Source organism: Pimephales promelas, chromosome 2 (genome assembly GCF_988280905.1).
Source record: "Pimephales promelas chromosome 2, fPimPro1.hap1.1, whole genome shotgun sequence".
Lineage (NCBI taxonomy): Eukaryota > Metazoa > Chordata > Actinopteri > Cypriniformes > Leuciscidae > Pimephales > Pimephales promelas.
The window spans coordinates 1,054,523-1,076,690 of record NC_142770.1 but is presented as its reverse complement, the minus strand read 5'-3'; the positions used below and the strand labels follow the sequence as shown (position 1 = coordinate 1,076,690).

Here is a 22,168-nt window from a genome sequence, read left to right as displayed (position 1 = left end):
AAATAACCCAAATTTTTTTGGGAGAACAACCCAACATAGTGACCCAATGTGATTTTTTTTAAAGGTATACTAGAAATAACCCAACCCAACCTAGTGACCCAATGTTTTTTTTAACGTGTACTAGAAATAACCCAACCTAGTGACCCAATGGTTTTTTTTAAGGTGTACTAGAAATAACCCAACCCAACCTAGTGACCCAATGTTTTTTTTAAGGTGTACTAGAAATAAACCAACCTAGTGACCCAATGGTTTTTTTTTAAAGTGTACTAGAAATAACCCAACATTTCTAGAGAACAACCCAACATAGTGACCCAATTTTTTTTTTTTTTTAGGTGTACTAGAAATTACCCAACATTTTTTGGAGAACAACCCAACATAGTGACCCAATGTGTTTTTTTTTGTTTTGTTTTTTTTAAGAATTGATTTAGGCTTCAAAATTTCTTTTGAAAGTGTTTTCAGAGGAATATAATTTCTGAAGAAATTAGTTATGGGTAATGAGTTCAAAAGACATGCATGCACAATATATTAGTGATGGATAAGTGATCGATACACAAGTACTGTATGCAACACTGTTTCTTGTACAATATTGCAGTGCCTTAGTTTCACAGCATTCTAGTTTCACAATGACAATTCTTTGAATTATTCATATCTGCAACATCTGATTCCTTCATATGTATACACAGCTGAATAATTCATCAGGCTTAGGTTAAACGTCACAGGTATCCTGTAGATCGTGTATCAGACAGACATTATAAAACTGAGTTTTATCTCCAAATACTGATAATGAAAATGTTCCTGGTGTTACAGCCATTTAATGAAAGTACAAACCAAACAAGTCACCGGAGTCGTCTTTGGCACGACATTAAGCAAACTCTTGTTTCCTTTAACATAATGAGTACAACTTCAAAAACCTGTGGAACTCAAACACTTCTTCATGGTAAATTTATTCAGACATACATATATAATTAGCAGTAAATAAGCTCTTCTGTGGTGTTTTATAGCAAACTAACACACTGAACGCTGGATAACTCTCCTGAGGTAAACGCAACATTACGTGATATTGTTCTCAAGCTGTTTTTTTGACGTCTTTCCGTGGTTGAAACACACATTGAACGATTACATGAGACATGATACAGATTTCAGTAGGATTTACTGTATCGTTCAACATACCTTCTGATGTTCATGTGTTTTTCTAGATATAACCCGTATTAAAGTGGAAGAAAAGACTACAGCGATCGAACGCCACATTTAAGAGCGTCAAAACGCCATTTATTGTGTGAATTTCTTGATAAAATGTACAGAATTTAAAAGCTGATACTTTGTTTCTTATCAGAAATTACTTTGTGATGATTGGACAGTAGACACACACTACAATAATGTCTGATGTGGGAAAAGTGCAGATCTGGCAACCCTGGCTGTAACTACAGAGGGTCAAAAAGCCTGCATTAACTTTGCCATTTTATAACTTTTAAAGCGTTATTGTCAACTTGCTCTAAATTCAATGTTTTTCACACAGTACGAGTTGCAGTTTGACATGTTTTTTATAATCATTAACAGACCCACAATGGCACAATGTAATATGTAAAACATTTATTGAATAATGCATACAAAAACAAACAAAAAAAAGAAATCAAAATCAAAAATAATGAGACACTTTTGGCATGCGCCTTCCTCTTTTAGCCCTTCAAAAGTCTTCAAAAGAATTTCCCCCCCGGAAACAAATTTGATTCATATTTCACAATTTAAGGCTCAATTTCTACTCACATTTCTGTACTTTGATGGCAGTTCAAATAGCAATTTCTTTTACTTTACAGTAGATCGGATTGACAATTTCGTATCAAAGCACATTGTATCCGCTACATTAGTCACAGCCCTGTGTAATAAAACCTGAAAAGATCAAGGAAATGACTTTCCTCATGAAAACAGTGTTTGTAACTAACAGAAGCTAACTTATAATTCACAGATGTGGAGTGTGGAGGAAAACGATTTCCATTCACGTCACACGAAGTAAAAAATTTAACAAAAAGATCGATTTTATTAGCTCAGAGGCCAAGTAGCAAATGTACACAAATACAACTTTACTTGAGCTCAATTTCACTAAATTTTGACACCACGAGTGTCCCAATGAGGCAATTCGTTCTCACAGAACCTTTAGAAGAACCCTAGAAAGTAAACACGAAGATTACGACACCCCCATTAAAATAACCTTAAAACGAAAGAAATCTTAAAAATGTTTCCCAAGTCAATTGTTTTTGTACACACTGCACTGAATATATATTCACAAGTAAGACAATTAATCTAAATATTTTAAAAGCACGTAAAGATACCTTGTGCACTAGGGTTTGAAAAATCCTGAGGACAAACCTATCAAAAATATACGATTATAGCTAAAAATCAAACTATTGTCCGCATCCCCCAAACAACCCCGATCCGTTCGATGTGAATTTCATATAAAAATACTCGCTGCATGCATAATTGTCCGAGAAACATTTGAATCAAAAGTTTTAAAACTTCAAAACGCGACAGAACCGACAGGGTGGATGCAGATTTACTCGCTGGATTCGTGAGCTTCAGTTCATCTGGAGTGTCTCGAGAAGTTGAACAAAGCAAGCAAGAAACAAGGCAAAGTCGACCAAGTCAAATTGGTTCCATTCGTCGTCCATTTCTTTGGTAAATCTGCGTTTTTGTTGTCAATTTAAAACATTGATCACATGATCAAATCAACACTACATTCAAATGATGTTGTGAACATACATTTTCTGTACGCCCACTACACAACATTCGCATTATAGGCTTGAAAAGCGTCTTAATCACCGATTTAAACATACATAATACTATGTAAAGCACGAATCAAAACACATAACAATAAGATATAATGAAGATAAATGGTGGGAGTAACCATTTAGAAGTCAACGAAGCAATTTGATTTAGTTTCCACCCTGTTCGTCTGCTTGGCGAAGCAAAAAAACAAACAAACAAACAAGATTGACAGCTGTCAGTTATGAGCTATAGTGCACTACAGGACATGAGCTCACCATCATAATCAAAACCCCATTCATGAGTGACGAGAACACGTGATTCGTAGACATGAATATGCAGATTCCTTACACTAATACTACTTTCTAATTTCAGGTCGTTCTCCACTATTCGTGTGTGTTGTCTTAAGATTGACTGGCTTTACAAATGAGGTCCGTAGAAATAAAGGATCGAGGGAGGGGTGTTATGAACTCATGATCGAAGAATACAAAAAGTAGTGGCTCTACAAAAAAAGACTGACTCGTGGGAAGGTAAATACTAAAGGTGCTCCATCACATGACGGCACATTCTCTGGATCGGGGTTTTGGATCGCCCTGAAAATAAGAGCAAATTCAGCAAAGGTTATTACATTAAATCTACCGTATATCATATTTGAAACTAATTTCTATGGGCTATAAATGATCAAAAAACACAATCTACCGCTGATTGGTGGTTTAGACTCTCATCAAGTAAAAGTCTTTTAGTGTAATTGTACAAACGTCCTCAAAATATCAAATCTGATATTTTATCAAAAGTGAATGTAATATCTTTGATATTGTTCTCAATCCTCATTGCATTATATGGTTTTAAGCCCCATTGAGGAGAAAATACAGCCTTTTATTTTGTTTATGTGTGGTGTTTAAGACAAACCATGTGTAAATTCAAAAAAAAAAAAAAAAGTATTTCCTCCTTAAAACAAAAGACAGTCTCAAAAACACTTTTTGAGTTGGTGTTTGACGTCACAAACGACCTTGTAACCAATCAGATCAACGTGTGATCCGTCAACCAGTGGATCTCTGAGTGAGTGGGGGCGCATATTTGCATATTCATAGAACCGCGCATACTAAATGAGGCAAGTTACACAAGCTACTTTAAGGCGAAAGGAAAAACGTTTAAGAATGTATTTTTGGTGATCAAAGGGAGACTTTAATACCACAATCAAACCAAGCATTTAAATTAGAGCCCGACCGATACAAATATTTTTGGGTTTTAAAATCCGATATATCGGCTGATATTTTTTATTTATTAAATATTGTTGGATTTCACACACGTGTAATTGAAAAGCTAACTTTTCTGCACAAGATACGTTTGATACTTCTCCTCTATGTCTAAATGTTCACTCCTCGCAAGTATAACTTTCATTTTACAATGCAGGGACTGTAACTAGAGATATGCGAGTTATAAATACAGTAATAATTACTTTATTTAGGCAGAAAAAGTTAATTGTGGTTTCCAAGCTCATTAATGTTAACGTTAGCGCTCTTCCACTGATGATAGTGGCGTTAGCTAGTCTATGATGAGCCATAATTTAGCAATAGATGACATAATACTGCAAATTGTAAAACATACATTTTCAATGTAACAGGCCAAGGAGAGATGATTGAAGCGCGTTTCGTCCGTTTTTATTTTATTTTTTAAATATTCATTTATCTGCCTTTTATAACTGCCGATACCGATATTATGGAAAATGCCTAATATCGGCCAGCCGATATATCGGTTTGGCTTTAATTTAAATATCATCTTACCAAGACAAATTATTGGCAGATATTGATATTTACACGATAAGATTTTATTTTATTTATGCTATTTTGCTCAGTTTGAGTCTCTGAATAAATTTGAGGGTTTTCTTTCCTCCATATTCTCACTACATAAGCCATTAAAGCCTGATGTATCAAATATGGTACTCAACTTTATTTTAACTATTTTGCCTAGTTGAAAAAAAAACAAAAAAAACGTCCATCTGTTTACAGTTTGTGACTATTACCTGCTGATGGAAAAGATCCTCATCTCCAAAGTCTCCATCCTCATCATCACCGTTCTCCATCTCCAGTACGCTTTTCGTGACGGTTCGCTTCGCCACTTCCTGCAAATAAAAGTTTCGTTATCGCATTGGCACGCAACAACAGCAAAGGCCGAACCAGGCTGGTGTTCCTCATACCTCTCCGCTTGAGTTGACCAATGTGGTGATGATCACCTCTCCGGTTCCCCAAGAGCTCTGGCTCTTCCACAGCAGGTCTGAAGGAGGACTATGGGACACGCCGGCGGTGGCGCTCCACACCTTTCACAGAACCAACAGATTAACAACTAGAAAACATCCCGAGTTGGAGCAAAAGTGAGATTTACCGTCACTTACCGTCACCGTCTGACCGGCCTTCAGGACAAACTTAGGGCTGAATTTGTAGGTGATTTCCTCTTCATCGCCAATTTGTCTCTTTAGTCGCCAGCTTCCCAGAGATTGATCCTAAATTTGGGATAAAATTATGAAATACAAGTCATTTTATTTAACCCCTTTAGTGTGACCCCCCCCTTTTTTGAATATAGATGAAAATGCACATTTCGAACTTAAATGGTCGTAATTCAAGAATGCTTTGGAATATAGACGTAAGATTGGTCTCGTTTTAAAGAAGACATTTGGCAGATTTTTGTAGAAGTGAAATAAATTAAGAATGTGAAACAGAAAAAAAGTTATACAAGTTTGAGTTTATGAAAATGTACAATATAAAAAAATTAATTATTCATATTTTATATAAAATATATATTTTCAAAACCTGGGCTACTCTAAAACTGAAAAAAAAGCCAAAAATCTGAATAAGTTGTGTTTCAAATTTTAGGTTGATATCTCTAAAAATGAGCTTTCAGTGAGATTTTGTTTGGGCGCAGTACCAAACTTTTTCACTAGATGACACCCAGACTCCATTACTGCCCATATAAGGGCGCCTTCATTTCCATATGAAATAATAATTATTATAATTATAAAATAATTGAATGGAGGCTTTCTTTTGAACTCTTGGCATGAAAACAAACATCCTTCAGGATTTTTCATGTTCATCACAATTTCAAAATAAAGGTCTAAACACACCTTAGAGTATGAAAATATTCTTGTTGCAAATTGATAAATTACGGTTCCTCTGTAATATATTTTGAAAATCAATCACCAAATATGGAAACTTAGAGATTCTAAGCTTTCAAATGATATATATTTTGTCAAGATTAGTTTAGGATAATACTGTTTTAAAAATGTAATGGATTTGTGACACTTAAGGGGTTAAGCAAGACACCACAGGTGAACACGATTCATAATCAATGTGAAAAAAGTACATGTTTTGTACAACAAGTTTTCTGAAATATTGTTTAAATATGCAAGTGAGGTATCATCAACACTTTCAGACTCAAACTTCTTGTTTCAATGAACGGAGTTTTGGATTTGTCTTTTTATCACTCAGTATCAAAAACACAGATATTTGCAGGGGGTTTTACCATGTTTTGAGGAATAAAAGCATGCTAATGATAAAACCATGCTAATGATATATGAAGAAACCCCAGCAGTAAAAACCTCCAGAATATAGACAGGAATAAAACTGATGCATTTAAGAGCTGCTGAAGGGGAGAATAAAGTAAATAAATAAAGTGCAATAAAATAAACACTTAACCCCCTCTGGTGCTCTTCGGTCATTTATGACAGAAAAACTTAACTTTTTTTTTTACTAGGTTAGAAGAAATGTTCATACAATTAAATGAAACAAAGAAGAAAAAAAGTGCCACGTGTTCAGGTTCAAAACGAGCACATTTAAAATGATTGGGAAACGGATTTCATCTAGTGGAAGTGTTTGGTACTGCACGCTAACAAAATCTTACAGAAAAATCTACTCATCTTAGATTTATGGCTTTGATTTGGAAAATAAATGTTTCATTTAAAAATGGCAAAAATTACTTGTGTATTATTTTTCATAATTATGTGAAAAAACTATTTTTATTTTTCACCTCAGCAATAATCTGCCAAGTGAAAAAGAAAAAAGAAATGGCAGGACTTTCAAGGACTTTAAGCACTACTTTTTTGGTAGAGAATTATCGAACAACATCTGTAGGATTTAAGGATTTGTAAAACTCAAATTACAGATATAAGGCATCCAAAATACAACTCGACTGTATTTATTTTGTTTTGTTTTGGTATGGTTTTGCTTTTGATGAGGGAGAAGGGGTTTCCCTTCTTTCCTTTCCCATGTTTTCATATATGTAGTTATATTCAAATTGTTATTGAGTGTTATGATAATGTGTAAGTAAGCAACTATTATTGTTTTGTTTTGTTTTTCCTGTTATTGGTAATCGGGGTGGGTTCAAATAAGTTTGACTTCTATCCACTCCGTTTCGAGCACTAGATTTAGGTTTTGTTAAAGTTGATGTAAATATGATGAATTTAAAGGCTTGTACAGACTAACCAAAATGCTTCATATTGCCTTGTCATGTGTAACTACATATTGCTCGAAATAAACAAATAAATAAATAAATAAATTTTCCAAACTCGCAGTACCTTGTCCGAGTTGTTCCTGAGGGTCACGGATTTGCCCTCGAGGTCGATGTCCTCGACACTGACGCTCCCCGTGGCTTCGGCCGCCTGGCTGACCTGGACCGTTGGGCCAGCGCTGGACTCTTCCTCGAGCTCCACACGCTTTCTCTTAGCGCGAGAGCTTCGTGAAGACGCAGAAGTGCTGCTGGCTGAGGTGCGGGTCACCGTGACCCGGGAGGACGGGGTGGGCGACAGCTTCAGCCTAGAGACGGGACACACAGACGGATTACGCATCCCAAATCAACAGGAACATGTGTATGATAGCAAAGCGAGGCCCGTTCACACCAACAACGATGATGATATTCTGTTTATTATTATATTAATAAGGGCTGTCAACTTTAGTCGTTTAGTCGACTAATCGGTCGATGCCGTCTTGGTCGACTGACATTCTTATTGGTCGAGCAGTTGCATATTTTTTTTTATTTTTTTTTACCAATAGAAAGAATTTTTCAATGATTTACTCCTTGATATTTATTCCTTTATAAGCAGTTATTTATTACTGTATTCTAAATATAATTAGCCTATGCTTTGTCCCCAACTTTAAAATGCTTTAATTTAGGCTTTTTTTGTAACTGCGCCACAGTTTAGCGCACACACATAATACACTCGGGAACACATAATACAATTTTCAAAGAATTGTATTATTATTATAGTTTTATTTATTTGTGATGTTTTTTCGTTGCTGTTTTATAAATGCTCAATGACAATTGTTTAAAAAATGTTTAATCAAAACATCACATGTTTTTTTTTTTAGTCGACTAATCGTTGTGCAGGACTCGACTTTGGTCGACTAAGGATTTCTTTGGTTGAATACAGCCCTAATAATAATAAGCATGAGCTGTCGTTTTGTTCCCTACTGATACTTTAAAATAAAATTTCAGGACTACTTTCTTACCCTGACAATTATTAAATCTACATTAGTTATTGTTCTTGGTGCAAACGGACCATAAGAACGATGAATGGGCAACCGCACCATGAAAACACAATGTTTATGCGACTGCGCTTACCTTTCCTTCCTATCATCTGTCCTCCAAATCTCTCAACTGCAGACTATCCTGAACTCGTCTCAATCTGCGAGATGGTCTAGCTGCCTTCTGGGCTCCTCGTCTTCATGCTAAATGAGCTCTCGGACGTATTTTTTGACAACTCGCTCTTATCGCATCGCTCACGGACGAGCGGGAATCGCAATTATCATTCCGGCGTGACATTTTACAACCTACCTGACTCAATCCAGAACCTCAAGTATGTCAAGAATGTGGCGAAAAAAACGTGAAGTGGAGCGTTCCTGAACATGTTCTGGGCCTCAGATGACAGAGGATAATAATCAGCTGCGAGAAACCAGTGTAAAACACTCAAATCTAACTAAATGCATGAGCGTGTTACAAAACCGAGTGAGCTTCTTACTTTGACAGTGTTTTCGGGAAGAACAAGCTTCAATCTCAGTCCTGTTCTTCTTACCTAGTATATTTGTTGTCTAGTTTTCCATTAAAACAGTACCGATAATGTACAATGAAATCCAGTATATTGTCAGCACAGTCCATTTTGATAATTCAAGCACTTTTCCTCTTCATAAATGTCTGTTCTCAAAGCTTTTCCAGGACTTCAATTATTTCAAAAAGTCAAGTACGCACCTTGTAGTGAGCAAACCAACAGCTAAAAGGCCCTAAAAATGATGTCTAGGTTGGCATTCACGTAATTTTTCGGTTGATTGAATGATTAGAAAAATCCTCAAATGTTTTCCTTAAAAAATGTCTTTTCGACTGAAGACAGACAGACATCACCAGGACAGTTCCTTTATGTTTTCAAGTGTAAAACAGGATAAGAAACGTGCCTGATGCCTAAAACTCATCCTCAATTGATGACATTTTTAGCCATAGGTGTGTTTGGATGCATTTCAAGGCCTAGTAAGCAAATTCAAACACCTAAAGACCCTGAAAATGCAGCCTAGGTTGGCATTCCTGTCATTCTTCAGTGATTATTGGTTGTTGGAGTGTGTTCGCTCACCTGTCCTCCTCGCCCTCCAGCAGTTTCCGATAGGCGTTGATCTCCATGTCCAGGGCCAGCTTGACGTCCAGCAGCTCCTGGTACTCGTTGAGCTGCTGCTGCATTATCTCCCTCATCTCGGCCATCTCGCGCTCTTTGGCGTCCAGCTGTCGCCTGAACTTGTCCCTGTCGCTGGACAGCATGTTCTCCAGCTCACGGATGCGCTCCTCAGCGGTTGCCGCCTGCAGGGGGTAGATTACGGATGCACGGATATTAAGAATTTGGACAATACCGGTAATTAATTACATTTGAGAGCCGATTACCGATAATTCCTTATATTTGAAAGCTGATAATTCCTTAAAGAATTATCGATTATCCGCTTTCAAATATAAAGAATTATCAGTTACAATTCCTTATGTTTGAAAGCCGATAATTATTTATATTTGAAAGCCAATAACGATAATTCCTTATATTTGAAAGCCGATAACCGATAATTATTTATATTTGAAAGCCGATAACCAATAATTATTTATATTTGAAAGGCGATAACGATTTATATTTGAAAGCCAATTATGATAATTCCTTATATTTGAAAGCCGATTACGATAATTTCTTATATTTGAAAGCCGATAATTCCTTAAAGAATTATCGATTATCTGTTTTCAAATATAAAGAATTATCAGTTACAATTCCTTATGTTTGAAAGCCGATAACGATAATTTCTTATATTTGAAAGCCGATAATTATTTATATTTGAAAGCACATAACCGATAATTTATATTTGAAAGGCGATAACCGATAATTCCTTATATTTGAAAGCCGATTACGATAATTCCTTGTATGTGAAAGCCGATGATTATCCGCTTTCAAATATAAATAATTATTAGTTACAATTCTTTATGTTTGAAAGCCGCTAACGATAATTCCTTATATTTGAAAGCCGATAATTATATATATTTTAAAGCCGATAACCGATAATTATTTTTATTTGAAAGGCGATAACTATTTATATTTCAAAGCCGATAACCAATAATTCCGATTACGATAATTTCTCATATTTGAAAGCAGATTACGATAATTCCTTATATTTGAAAGCTGATAAATGATAATTCCTTATATTTGAATATTCCTTATAGCCGTATACATCATGGAATAATAATGTGCTTTTACAGTAAAACACTTGTACAGTTTTGGGACGTGAACCGTAATTTGACACCCACAGAATATGATGTCTTTATCTAAATTAGTTTTTTGTTATCAGTGGTGACCCTTAAGGTTTTATGTTACATATGTTGTTAAATGAATGTTATTGCATTTTTTTATTATCATCAGTCACAATGATACTATATCTTAGCATTTACCTCAGTTTCTCTGAAAAGCTACTCGATGAACTTTGATTCATAACGTGACTTACTTTAATACCACATGAGTTAAGACGGTTGTCACTATTACAAATATATTTCTTAAATTAATGTACACATTTTTTTTCCTGGTAAACTTAATGCTGCTACTTTATTTTTAACAGCAGCAATATAATAATATATTTTTTTAAACAATAATAGTCAATTAAAAAAAATTAAAAATCAAGTTATAAAACCGAGATTAGATATATAAATGTGAACAATAATAAAATGAGTATAAAATATTAATATAAAAATAAGAGCAACAACTTCTAAAAATATAAATTATAATATTACATTTAGTGGACTACCGATACTGTTGTTTTGATGGCTGATATCTTAGAAAGCAGGGTGGCCGATTTTTATATACACCACTAATTATATTATATATATCCATTCAAGCCCATGTGTAGGTACCTGTTTCTGCAGGGCGCTGAGCTGATAGCTCAGGCTCTCGATGCGCACATGGGCCTCCTGAAGCTCCTCGCGCGCGGCGAGAACCGCTTTATCATTCATGTCCGACGACACCTTGGCATTATCCAGCTGCAGAGAGAGCAATCAGTCAGAAAGCAGACCACGGCTCCACAAGCTATGGGGTGCACTGGGTCAAGGTTCTTTATTATGTCACACACACACATATACACACACAGTGAAATGATTTTCCTCCTAGTTTCGCATCCTCCAACACTAAAGTACTAACAATAAGATAAAGAGAAAAATAAACCAATAAAGTCCAGGGTCACATGTAAAGCCCGGAGTGGTGTTCCTGACCTTGGCCATGAAGGTGTGCTGGAGCTCCTCCTTGTAGAGCTGCACCTGCTCCTCATGTTGTCTGCGCAGATCCTGCAGCGCCTGCGCCAGCTTGAACTCGTAGTCCTGCTGCATGCCCGAGTCCACCTCCACCACACGCTTCTCCTGGCGCCTGCGCGTCTCACGCACCTCCTGCACACACACACACACACACACACAGCTGTTAGAACTTCACATACCTCCACCACACACTTCTCCTGACGCCCACACACACAGCTGTTATTGCTTCACACACCACAAATTAAGATTTTCTGGACTCTGATTTAATGGTTAAATTAAAAGTTAATTATTAAAAAAAAAAAAATCAAGTTAAAAAAAAAAAAAATTCTACTATTTTTTCTAGTTATCGAAAAATAAATGTCGAATTAATTGCAATCGTGAAACTTATTCAGTTTAACAACACTTTTCCTTTTTTTAACACTTTAATTTTTGTTTGGTCAATGGCCATGAAACAATTTAACAACAATTTATTTAAAAAAAAAAAAAAAAAAAAACATTTAGGGCCTAATACATTTTTATTTTGTGCAACAACAAATTAAAACACGATTATTCCAAGTCTGATTATTCCAGAAACGCTTTATAATAAGGTTCATTAGTCAACATTAAGGTCTTAAAGGGATACTCCACTTTTTTTTGGAAATAGGCTCATTTTACAACTCCCCATGAGTTGAACAGTTGGGTTTTACCATTTTCGAATCCATTCGGCCGATTTTCTGATATCTAGAAGAATATCAGTAACCAGACAGTTTCTGGTCTCATTGACTTCCATAGTAGGAAAAAATATATACTATGGAAGTCAATGAGAGCAGAAACTGTCTGGTTACTGATATTCTTCTAGATATCATAAAATAGGATCAATGGATTCAAAAACGGTAAAACCCGACTGTTTAACTCTGGGGGAGTTGTAAAATGAGCCTATTTCCAAAAAAAGTGGAGTATCCCTTTAACTAACATAGGTAAAGAAACACACACCGTCGCCCAGCCTCTCGTGAACCTAGTGTCGGAGCTGCATGAACCCCATACACACCGTTCGACCATTTTAAACTTATAATGACAAGAAAAGAACGAATGAAAACGGACTAACTGCAATGCATTTCAATGGACGTGGGAGCAGAGAACGTCTGTGTATTGGGTTAGCTGCACTGTGATTGGCTCATCGCACTTGAGGGCGTGGCTTAGCCATAGGTCAATAATAATATATTTCTGTCTGACATTTCAAGTTAAACAAGACTTATTTTGGTGGGTTGTAGCGAAGAGCTGAGTTTGTGTGCGTGTGTGTGTGTGTGTGTATCAACCGATGAGTTTTCTCAGATGAAATGTTGAAATGGAGGTTTGCGTTTACACAGGCCTCCTGTCTCTGATGCTGTGGTAATTAAGTATTCAGTCATTGAGCCAAATTGGTTATTAATGGGTCGCTCCAGTGATTGGTCATGTGATAATTGTATGCCTGATGAAGGTCATGAGACTGAAACGTTAGTGCGTGGGATTTCCTTGTTCCTCTGACCCGGCTGGTTCGGTCTATTCCCGCAGGTGTGCGATGGGGACCGCTAGTGCACACACACTGACCTCCTCAAACATGCTCTTCCTGAACTCCAGGTCCTCGGACAGACTCTGGCAGCGGTTCTCCAGGTCCACCCTCATCAGCGTCTCCTTCTCCAGCTGTTTCTTAGCCACACCGTGAGCATCTTCAGCCTGCAACACACACACACACGCCTGCGTTAGACTGGGGTGTGGAGAAACAGACTTTGGCTTGCTTAGTTGGGGACACTTAATTGAATATTCAACAATATTATTGATCAGCCGGACGATGACATCAGAGCGGCTTTATTTGTGACCTGGGACCACAAAACTAGTCACATGGGTCAATTTTCTAAAACTGAGACGTATAGATCATCTGAAAGCTGAATAAATAAACTTTCCATTGATGGTTTGTTAGGACAGGACAGTATTTGGTCGAGATACCCATTGAACATCTGGAATCTTATAAATGAACTAAACTTTTTTTTTAAACAAAAATTGAACATCACCGAACTTAATTAAACTGGACTGTGACGCCATTTTCTTCCGGAAACAAACTTTGTAGCATTATTTTCCCATTATCGCCGATATATTTGAAAGCCGATAACCGATAATTCCTTATATTTGAAAGCCGATAACCGATAATTCTTTATATTTGAAAGCCGATAACTGACATATTGGCTGATAAATATAAATCAAAAATGTTAAATAATTTTGAGAGACTGATTATAAAAACAAAAGCTTAATCTTAATTAAGCTGGACTGTGACGATATTTTCTTCCGGAAACAAACTTTGTTGCATTATTTTCCCATTATCGCCGATAACTCCTTATATTTGAAAGCAAATAATTCCTTAAAGAATTATCGATTATCCGCTTTCAAATATAAAGAATTATCAGTTACAATTCCTTATATTTGAAAGCCGATAACTGATAATTATTTATATTTGAAAGGCGATAACCGATAATTCCTTATATTTGAAAGGCGATAACCGATAATTCCTTATATTTGAAAGCCGATAACCGATAATTCCTTATATTTGAAAGCCGATAACCGATAATTCCTTATATTTGAAAGCCGATAACCGATAATTCTTTATATTTGAAAGCCAATAACTATTTATATTTGAAAGCCAAAAACTATTTATATTTGAAAGCCGATAACCGATAATTCTTTATATTTGAAAGCCAATAACTTTTTACATTTGAAAGCCAAAAACCATTTATATTTGAAAGCCGATAACCGATAATTCTTTATATTTGAAAGCCGATAACTGACATATTGGCTGATAAATATAAATCAAAAATGTAAAATAATTTTGAGAGACTGATTATAAAAACAAAAGCATCACCATTAAAATCCATGTTCCAAACACACAATTATAATGTTCTCATTAAATGCAATTAAAAAAATTAAAAATCAAGTTATAAAACCGAGATTAGATGCGAGCAATAATAAAATTAGTATAAAATATGAATATAAAAATAAGAGCAACAACTTCTAAAAATATAAATTATAATATTACATTTAGTGGTCTACCGATACTGTTTTTTTGATGGCTGAGATCTTAGAAAGCAGGGTGGCCGATTTTTATATACACCACTAATTATATTATATTATAAAAAAAAAATTATAAAAGTATAAAAAATTAAACATCACCGAACTTAATTAAGCTGGACCGCTATTTTCTTCCGGAAACAAACTTTGCTGCATTATTTTCCCATTATCTCTGTAAATCTGCTTTGAAACACTCAGTGTTGTAAAAGGCGCTGTATAAATAAATGAGCTTGACGTACTTTGGCTAGCTGAGCCTTCAGGTCGGCGAGTTCGGCAGACAGCGAGCCGTTCTCGCGTAGCGCCGTGTTGAGAGACGCCTCGGTCTTGTTGAACTGCGCTTCCAGATCCTTAATCCGGGCCAGAGCCGCAGCCAGATCCCCATCCTTCTTCTTGTAGCTGGAAAACAGATTCAGTCAGTATACAGTAGGGCTGCACGATTAAATCGATGTGGCTTATCGTGATTTTGAAATCGCTACGGCTGTGATTATTTCGCAGATGCAGCTCGTCAGAGAAGCACGGCTCTGTAAACGCCGCTCCGTCTGAAAGCACTGCGAGTTTGAGACACTTACAACGTCCATTTGAACAAGCAACACGCGAGCATAAAATAATCAGATTCATCTTCTACAACTGAATTTGCAGCTTAATATCAATATTAATTTCAGTTTTAATGCAATTTTTATTGCAAGTTAAAGAAAACGTGTGATAAAGATTCCATGTTTTATTAGTTGATCTCATTGACTTCAATTCAAAGTGTATAAACTTCGAGTCTTAACTTTATTCAAATATTCAACCATGAATAATAAATACGATAAAAGAAAACTTAAATAATGTGTGTGCAATAATAAAAGTTACACAATTAATTTGAAAATAAGAGCAATGACAAAAACTAAATTGTAACGATATACAATACAAAAAAAAATATTTTACAATCTTACAAAAACAATTAACCAATATAAATAATAGTTGTCTATTATTATTATAATAATAATAATTACCAATTGAATTAAATGCAAATCTATAAAACGCAACTTATATCAATGTGAGCAATAATAAAAACTATATAAATAGTATTACAAAAGAAATTATTACCGTCATTAAGAACCGAACATTAAAATCCAAAAATCACAATATTAATGTGATTTCACTTCGTTTCTACAAGCCTATTTGAGTGAATCAAACATTTAAACGCTTTATAAATCATTTATAGGTTTGCTAACGTTCATATATCTCCGAATAAACTGTAGATTAAACCAGTGAAATCTGCGTGACAGATGTAGGTTTGCATCACGACGCGAGTCTCTTGTGTGGTTTAGAGCAGCCGCCCGCAATCGGGCACATAGCAACAGACACTTCCTGTTTACATGTGTTCGTTAGCAACCAGATCAAGCTAAAATTATGCCAACCACAGACTCCTGAGGGTCACATTACACAAACTTGCGTCTCAAGCTAAGATCTGACAAGTTTGTTTAGGATTTTCCACTAATTTGTATGACAGAAGCAAACGTTAAGTTGATTTAGGATTCTTATCCCATCTTACAAAATCTCATCGCATCTGTAGAGGAAATCCATCGAGTTCGGTGATCAACTCTCAGGTCTGCTACCGAGCAACCAACGAATAAAAAACACTTTATTTTAGGTACATTAAACAACTCTAGATTTCAAACGCATACACTAAATAGACAGGATTTTGATGTCTTTATCGAACATGCTCAGGTTACTTTATATTTAAGATAACACACACATATAGTCTCTCAGTAACATGCAGAGAGTTGGCTTTTGGGTGATCGATCAATAAATGTGTTTTTAAACATTTTTAAAACGATTAATCGATAAATCTGGGGGTTTTTTGCCCAGCGCCACTCATTACCGACACACTCGGGTCTGCAAAGCTCAACTCCGTACTTTAACGTAACGGAAATATTCGGATGTTTTTATAGGAATCTGAGAATCAATTCCAGAAACAATCATGTTTATCAATCTAATATACTACTATACGCTTTTTTTCCTGGTAAAATTGTTGTTAATGGATCAACCATATTAAAAAAAAAAATAAAAAAAAATCACGATTACCTGAAAAACACTTTTTTTTTTGTCCAGCCCTACTTTCAAATACTTACACACACACATAGATTATGCACTTCAGAAATGTCATTTTGTAATAGCTTTTGTTCTAAATGATAAGATTCCTAAGTTGGGATATTTCTGATGAAAAGGAGACCGTCTTCTGCTCGTTTATCCGAACGAACAGATGGAAACGGCTTTAAGTCGAGTTAAATAAGCCCAACTTAAGTTTAAAGACGACCTCTGACCTCACAGGTGATTAAAAGCGGGGGATAAGGGACTCGATTCCAGTTAAAAGACATTTCTGAGGAACACTTACTTCCGGGTGACCTCCTCGAGATCGGAGTTGGCTTTTCCCAGGTCGATCTGAAGTCTGGCTCGTTCGCGAGCGGTTTCGTCCAGGACGCGGCGAGCGTCGGCGAGCTCGGCCTCGTAAAGAGACTTAATCCCAGACACCTAAAGCACAGAACCAACACAAACCCAACAGATTTACACGTCTCCGAGACACGCAGAGATTAGAATTAAGCGCGACTGGGCGGATTTAGGATGCTTTAAGTCTTACATTTAAACCAAATTTAGCTAAATAATAGTAAACAAACTCAGTTTAAGTTGGAAATTTGGAGCGTGTGTGTATGCCGAAATGTTTTTATTTGATTGTGTGTAACATTAAAGATTAAAGCTATTCAGGACTTGAAGAGATATTTCACCCAAAAATTAAAATTAAATACTTTTTCCCCTCATATTTTTGGAAGTCAATGGCGTCCAAAAGTGATTGGCTGAAAACATTCTTCAAAAGAGCTTAATTTCCAAGAAATATTTACATGTGTTTGAAGTCAAGTGATCCTTTAAATCAATAAGCTGCTATTATCAGACATCATTTGTCAGTAAATCCACTTAGAAACATACAGAGTGTGTATGGCGAAATGTTTTTATAGGATTGGGTGTGTGATATTAAAGATTAAAACTATTCAGGATTCAACAAGCCTTGAATATTAAAAACAAAAATTTAATCGTTTTTTAATCCCCATACTGTGGAAGTCATTGGTGCCCAAAAGTGTTGGGCAACAAAAAGAGCTTAATTTTAAAGAATTTTGTACAGGTATTTATCAACTTAAGGGTGAATAAATGACAAGTGTGGTCATTTTTTAGGGTGAACTAATACTTTAAATAAAAAAATTACTGTTATCAGACATTATTTGTCAGTAAAACCACTTGGAAAGTTGGAAATACAACCGAAAAGTTTCTATAGGATCGTGTATGATTATTAGACTATTTCTTTAGGCATGTTTGATGTGTGAGGGCTTCAGTTTAATGTGGTCAACATTCAAAACAAAGGGAGCAGATGGAAAGGGGGACCAGATTCAAATTTGAAAAGAGCCTTTGGCCACTCCCCAAACAAAAAAAGTTTGAGGAAAACGCCCAAAGATATTCAGGACATACATTCACAAACAACAAGTCATACTTGGAAAAGTTTTACATTTCCTAGTTTTAACACTTAAACGCACAACTAAACGTCTGGCACGTGCTTACATAATGCAGATTATACAAATTGAAACCATGCGGACACAATTTAACGGCCACTCCCTGAATGCATTTCACTTTGCCTATACGTTCAACGCATTTTTATATAACCTAACGTTAGATTAGACGTGCTTTAATATAAGCTAAAGGCTATAATAAATGCACATGGTTGAGAAGCTAGAGTAAAAACGCTCGACTTCCTCGCGCGACTTTTAAAATGTTAATCGCGGTCACATGTGTAAGCTTTAAACATCACGAACAACATAAAACGCTTGAAATGTTAACTAAAAAATTGATTTAGAATATAAACATGGTAATAAACGTAAAAAAAAACAAGATTTATGGCAACACCGCGTATAGACGTGAAATTGACGCTAGCGGGCAGATTTATCGAGGGTAAATCAGCACAAAGGAAGGGTTTTGCACCTCTCTGGTCGTGACTTCCTCCTTCTCGGACACTTTGACGAGCAGCCGGTCGTTCTCGAGCTCCAGAGACCGCACGCGGTCGATGTACACGGCCAGGCGGTCGTTGAGCGCGCTCAGCTCCTGTTTCTCCTGAAGACGCGAGATCCGTGTCGGGCTCAGGGGCGTCTGCGCGGCCGACGCGCGGCCAGACTCGCGGCTCGGGGTTGCGGTCGCCATATTCACGCTACGGACCCACTTTACCTCGAATAAACACTCCTTTTAGTGTTCCACTTCGGTCCGGTGTGTGAGCAGCGGCCTCTGACTCGTACTCGGGACGGTTTTCCGGGTGCGTTTGGAAGTTTTTGTTTGTGGAGTTTTTTGAATGAAACCGTGTGTTTGTAGTCCGAGTGCTGGTTGGCTGTCTGTGAAACGGAGGTGTGAAAAGAAAATGGCCGCCGCTAACGTAAAACCGCGCCAAAAATCCGTCGAAGTGCTCATGGGATTTGTAGTCTTTTTAACATTTGATTTTTTTTAATTATTATTATTTAAAAATCCATTAACGAGGAGGATGCAATGAGACATATTCATTCGAAGTAAAAATATAATAAAATAGAACAAAATTATAATAGACAAAAGGAAAAGGTTGCCACTTTATACAACATCATATGTTATTTATATAACAGTTAGACGATCTCTTATTCCCTGCTTTCTTTTTAAATAAAAACAGTTTTGTTTTCAGACCATTTCATTTTATGAATGTGAAAATGTCCCATAAATATGAACAATTGTATGAAGTATGTCTTTTTATCTTTATCATTTTTATCAATTCCATGATCATTGAAATGTATATTATTTTCAAATCTACTCAGCTGCAAATGGATTTGTAGTCTGAAATCCAACAAAAGCCCCAAGAAACGAGGGAGAAATATTATTGTACATGTATTCATATATATGTTTGCTATTATTTAAATTACTACGATGCTAAAAATATACAACTAAATAGTATAAATGTAATGAAATCAGAACATTAACAAACATGTGCCATTTCTTTGAGTTTTCGATGTAGAATGAAAAAATGCAATGATGTCATTTGGTTGTTTCATTAATTTTACTGAATCGAATCATTCTGGGTTTATAAAAAAAAACAAACATTAAAAATAATAACTCTCCAATCAACCAGCTGTTTATATTTATCACATCATCTATGAACGCACCGGACCCCGCTAACTCTTCTCTTTTCGTCGCGTGTGAAAGTTCAACTTCCGCCTAGCAGCGGTCCTTCCGGTTTGGACGCCATTAGCAAAACGCAGGTATGAATCGCCGGAGAATCGCAAGCATTAAAATCACATTTATATCTAATACATCTTACCTCAAATCATCACAAAATGACACGCGTTTGTAAATATAAACCATCTAAGGTGACTTCCAGTGATTATTGTGAACAATTAGCGCGATGTTTGTGTGTTTTGGAGGGTTTCACTCAGAGTAGATGCGGTGAAGCTCTCGGGAGTTTATTCTCAAACACTGTCGTTATAAAGCTTCAAACAAACCCAAAACGTTTTTAAAATGTTAACATTATTCCCCTTCATCATGAAATGGTGTTATTTAATGACTACGCTCTTGTATAGATCACTAATAGCACACATGAGGCTCATGTTTTCATGTGTAACGTATGTGTGTATTTAATGACATTTGTTCTCCTCAGAGATGGCTATTAGGTATCCCATGGCAGTTGGCCTTAATAAAGGCCATCCAGTGACCAAAAACGTGTCGAAGCCCAAGCACAGCCGCAGGAGAGGGGTGAGTGAGTCCTGTTTCACTGTTTTGGGTGGTTAAAATCAGCATTTAACCTGTTAACTGCCAGCGTCACAGTAGCGCACTTTATTAACGTCACATTTTAATTCGAAAACTAAACGGTCAAAATTCTTACCGTGAAACCGTTTTATACGTTACTTTTGCGCACTCAATTTTTTAGATATCAAACTTAAAGTTAGATGTACGTTTTTGATTTGTATAGAGATTTTAGTCCAAATTTGGTGGTTAAATGACGATTCCCATCATGCACTGCTCTATACACCATATTATACCAGTATAATTGTTTAATGTAACAATGGTTGTTTTTTCAGCATCTGACCAAGCACACTAAGTTTGTGCGCGACATGATCCGCGAGGTGTGTGGTTTCGCGCCCTACGAGAGGCGCGCTATGGAGCTGCTGAAGGTGTCCAAGGACAAACGTGCCCTCAAGTTCATCAAGAAAAGGGTATGTTGATCCGCATCTGTGTTTCTGGAAAATTAGGTTTGAGTCTAGTTTTCCTCATTGTGTGTGTGTGTGTGTGCAGGTGGGAACTCACATCCGAGCCAAGAGAAAGCGTGAGGAGCTCAGCAATATCCTGGCCGCGATGAGGAAAGCCGCTGCCAAGAAGGAGTAGCCTGAATTATGATGAATAAATTTGTATGTGTAAAAACAAACATTTGACTTGTACTTCATTTGAATGCGTCCCTTGTTCTGCTCGACTGGAGGAACTCGTGTGTGTGTGTGGATCATATCAGTGTGAATGTGCCTGTGTTTCACTTGATTCGCCAAATTATTAAGTATACCAATTTCTAAGTATTTTCATGATTATTTCTGTTCTTTGTAATGAAACTGAATGGGTCAAGTAAATTACACTAATGAAACTCGTTTGTCATGCGTTTAGACGGATTTGAAGTGAAGTTGCTGTTAAGTAGAAATAAAAATATCAATTTTAAGTGTAATATTGAATAACACTGGTAAATACAAATACGTTTTAAATCAAAACTACACTCATGAGAAAGAGAAGTAAAAAAATATGACAGGATAAGTCTTGAGAAATGTCATAATTTTGACTTGGTATGTAATTAGTTTTTTTCAAATATGACTTTCATGGCATAACTTTTCTGTCAAATGAGATGGAAAAGTTAAAATTATGATGAAAGTAATTACAAACTAAGTCAAAATTATGACCACTTCTCAAATATGACTGGGCATGTCATATTATAGTGTGATTTGATAATTAATTTTAAATATTTGACTTTTATTCAATATTACATTTTAAATTGATATATTTTTAGAAGTTAATAATTATGACATTAATTTCTGAGAGTGAAAATTACACATTTTATTTATTTATTTTTTTTCAAATGAAAAGTTGAATTTGACAAGTTTATGTTCTGACAGTCAAAATTAAGGCAAAGATGAATTTAACAACTTCTCACCCATTTCAATTTATTTGTAACGTCAAAATTTAGTACAATTAAAATATATCAACTTTAAATAACACTGGTTGAAAGAATCATGCTTTTGTAAATCTCAAAATTATACACAAGTCATGAGCTATAAATGAATAATTATGAGTTATAAATTCAACACTCATGACTAAGTGTGTCATAATTATAAATGATCTCATATGACTTGGTGGGTTTAATGTTGATTTCCAAAAGCATACTTTTTAACCCGTATATTAAATATTACATTTTTATCTTACAATTTCAACTGTCATAAATAAAACTAAGTCATCGTTTCTGAAAAATTAA

General features: G+C 35.8%; 2 protein-coding genes across 2 annotated transcripts; one reads left to right on the top strand and one right to left on the bottom strand.

The window, feature by feature from the left end:
* Positions 1–1,575: 1,575 nt before the first annotated feature.
* lmnb2 (lamin B2) lies at positions 1,576–19,060 on the bottom strand. Its single transcript, XM_039682469.2, has 12 exons — positions 18,637–19,060; positions 17,009–17,145; positions 14,868–15,024; positions 13,120–13,245; positions 11,515–11,685; positions 11,161–11,286; positions 9,365–9,585; positions 7,325–7,562; positions 5,150–5,257; positions 4,955–5,074; positions 4,781–4,879; positions 1,576–3,350 (listed from the first exon to the last, which is right to left on the bottom strand). The coding sequence occupies exons 1-12, from the start codon at positions 18,850–18,852 to the stop codon at positions 3,309–3,311; spliced, it is 1,761 nt and encodes a 586-aa protein (XP_039538403.2). The 5' UTR covers positions 18,853–19,060; the 3' UTR covers positions 1,576–3,308.
* A 720-nt stretch (positions 19,061–19,780) lies between these two features.
* On the top strand, positions 19,781–21,085 carry rpl36 (ribosomal protein L36). The gene is made up of 4 exons (XM_039682099.2): positions 19,781–19,925; positions 20,321–20,415; positions 20,742–20,876; positions 20,956–21,085. Exons 2-4 carry the CDS (start codon positions 20,323–20,325, stop codon positions 21,043–21,045), a joined length of 318 nt encoding a protein of 105 aa, XP_039538033.1. The 5' UTR covers positions 19,781–19,925; positions 20,321–20,322; the 3' UTR covers positions 21,046–21,085.
* Positions 21,086–22,168: the final 1,083 nt, after the last annotated feature.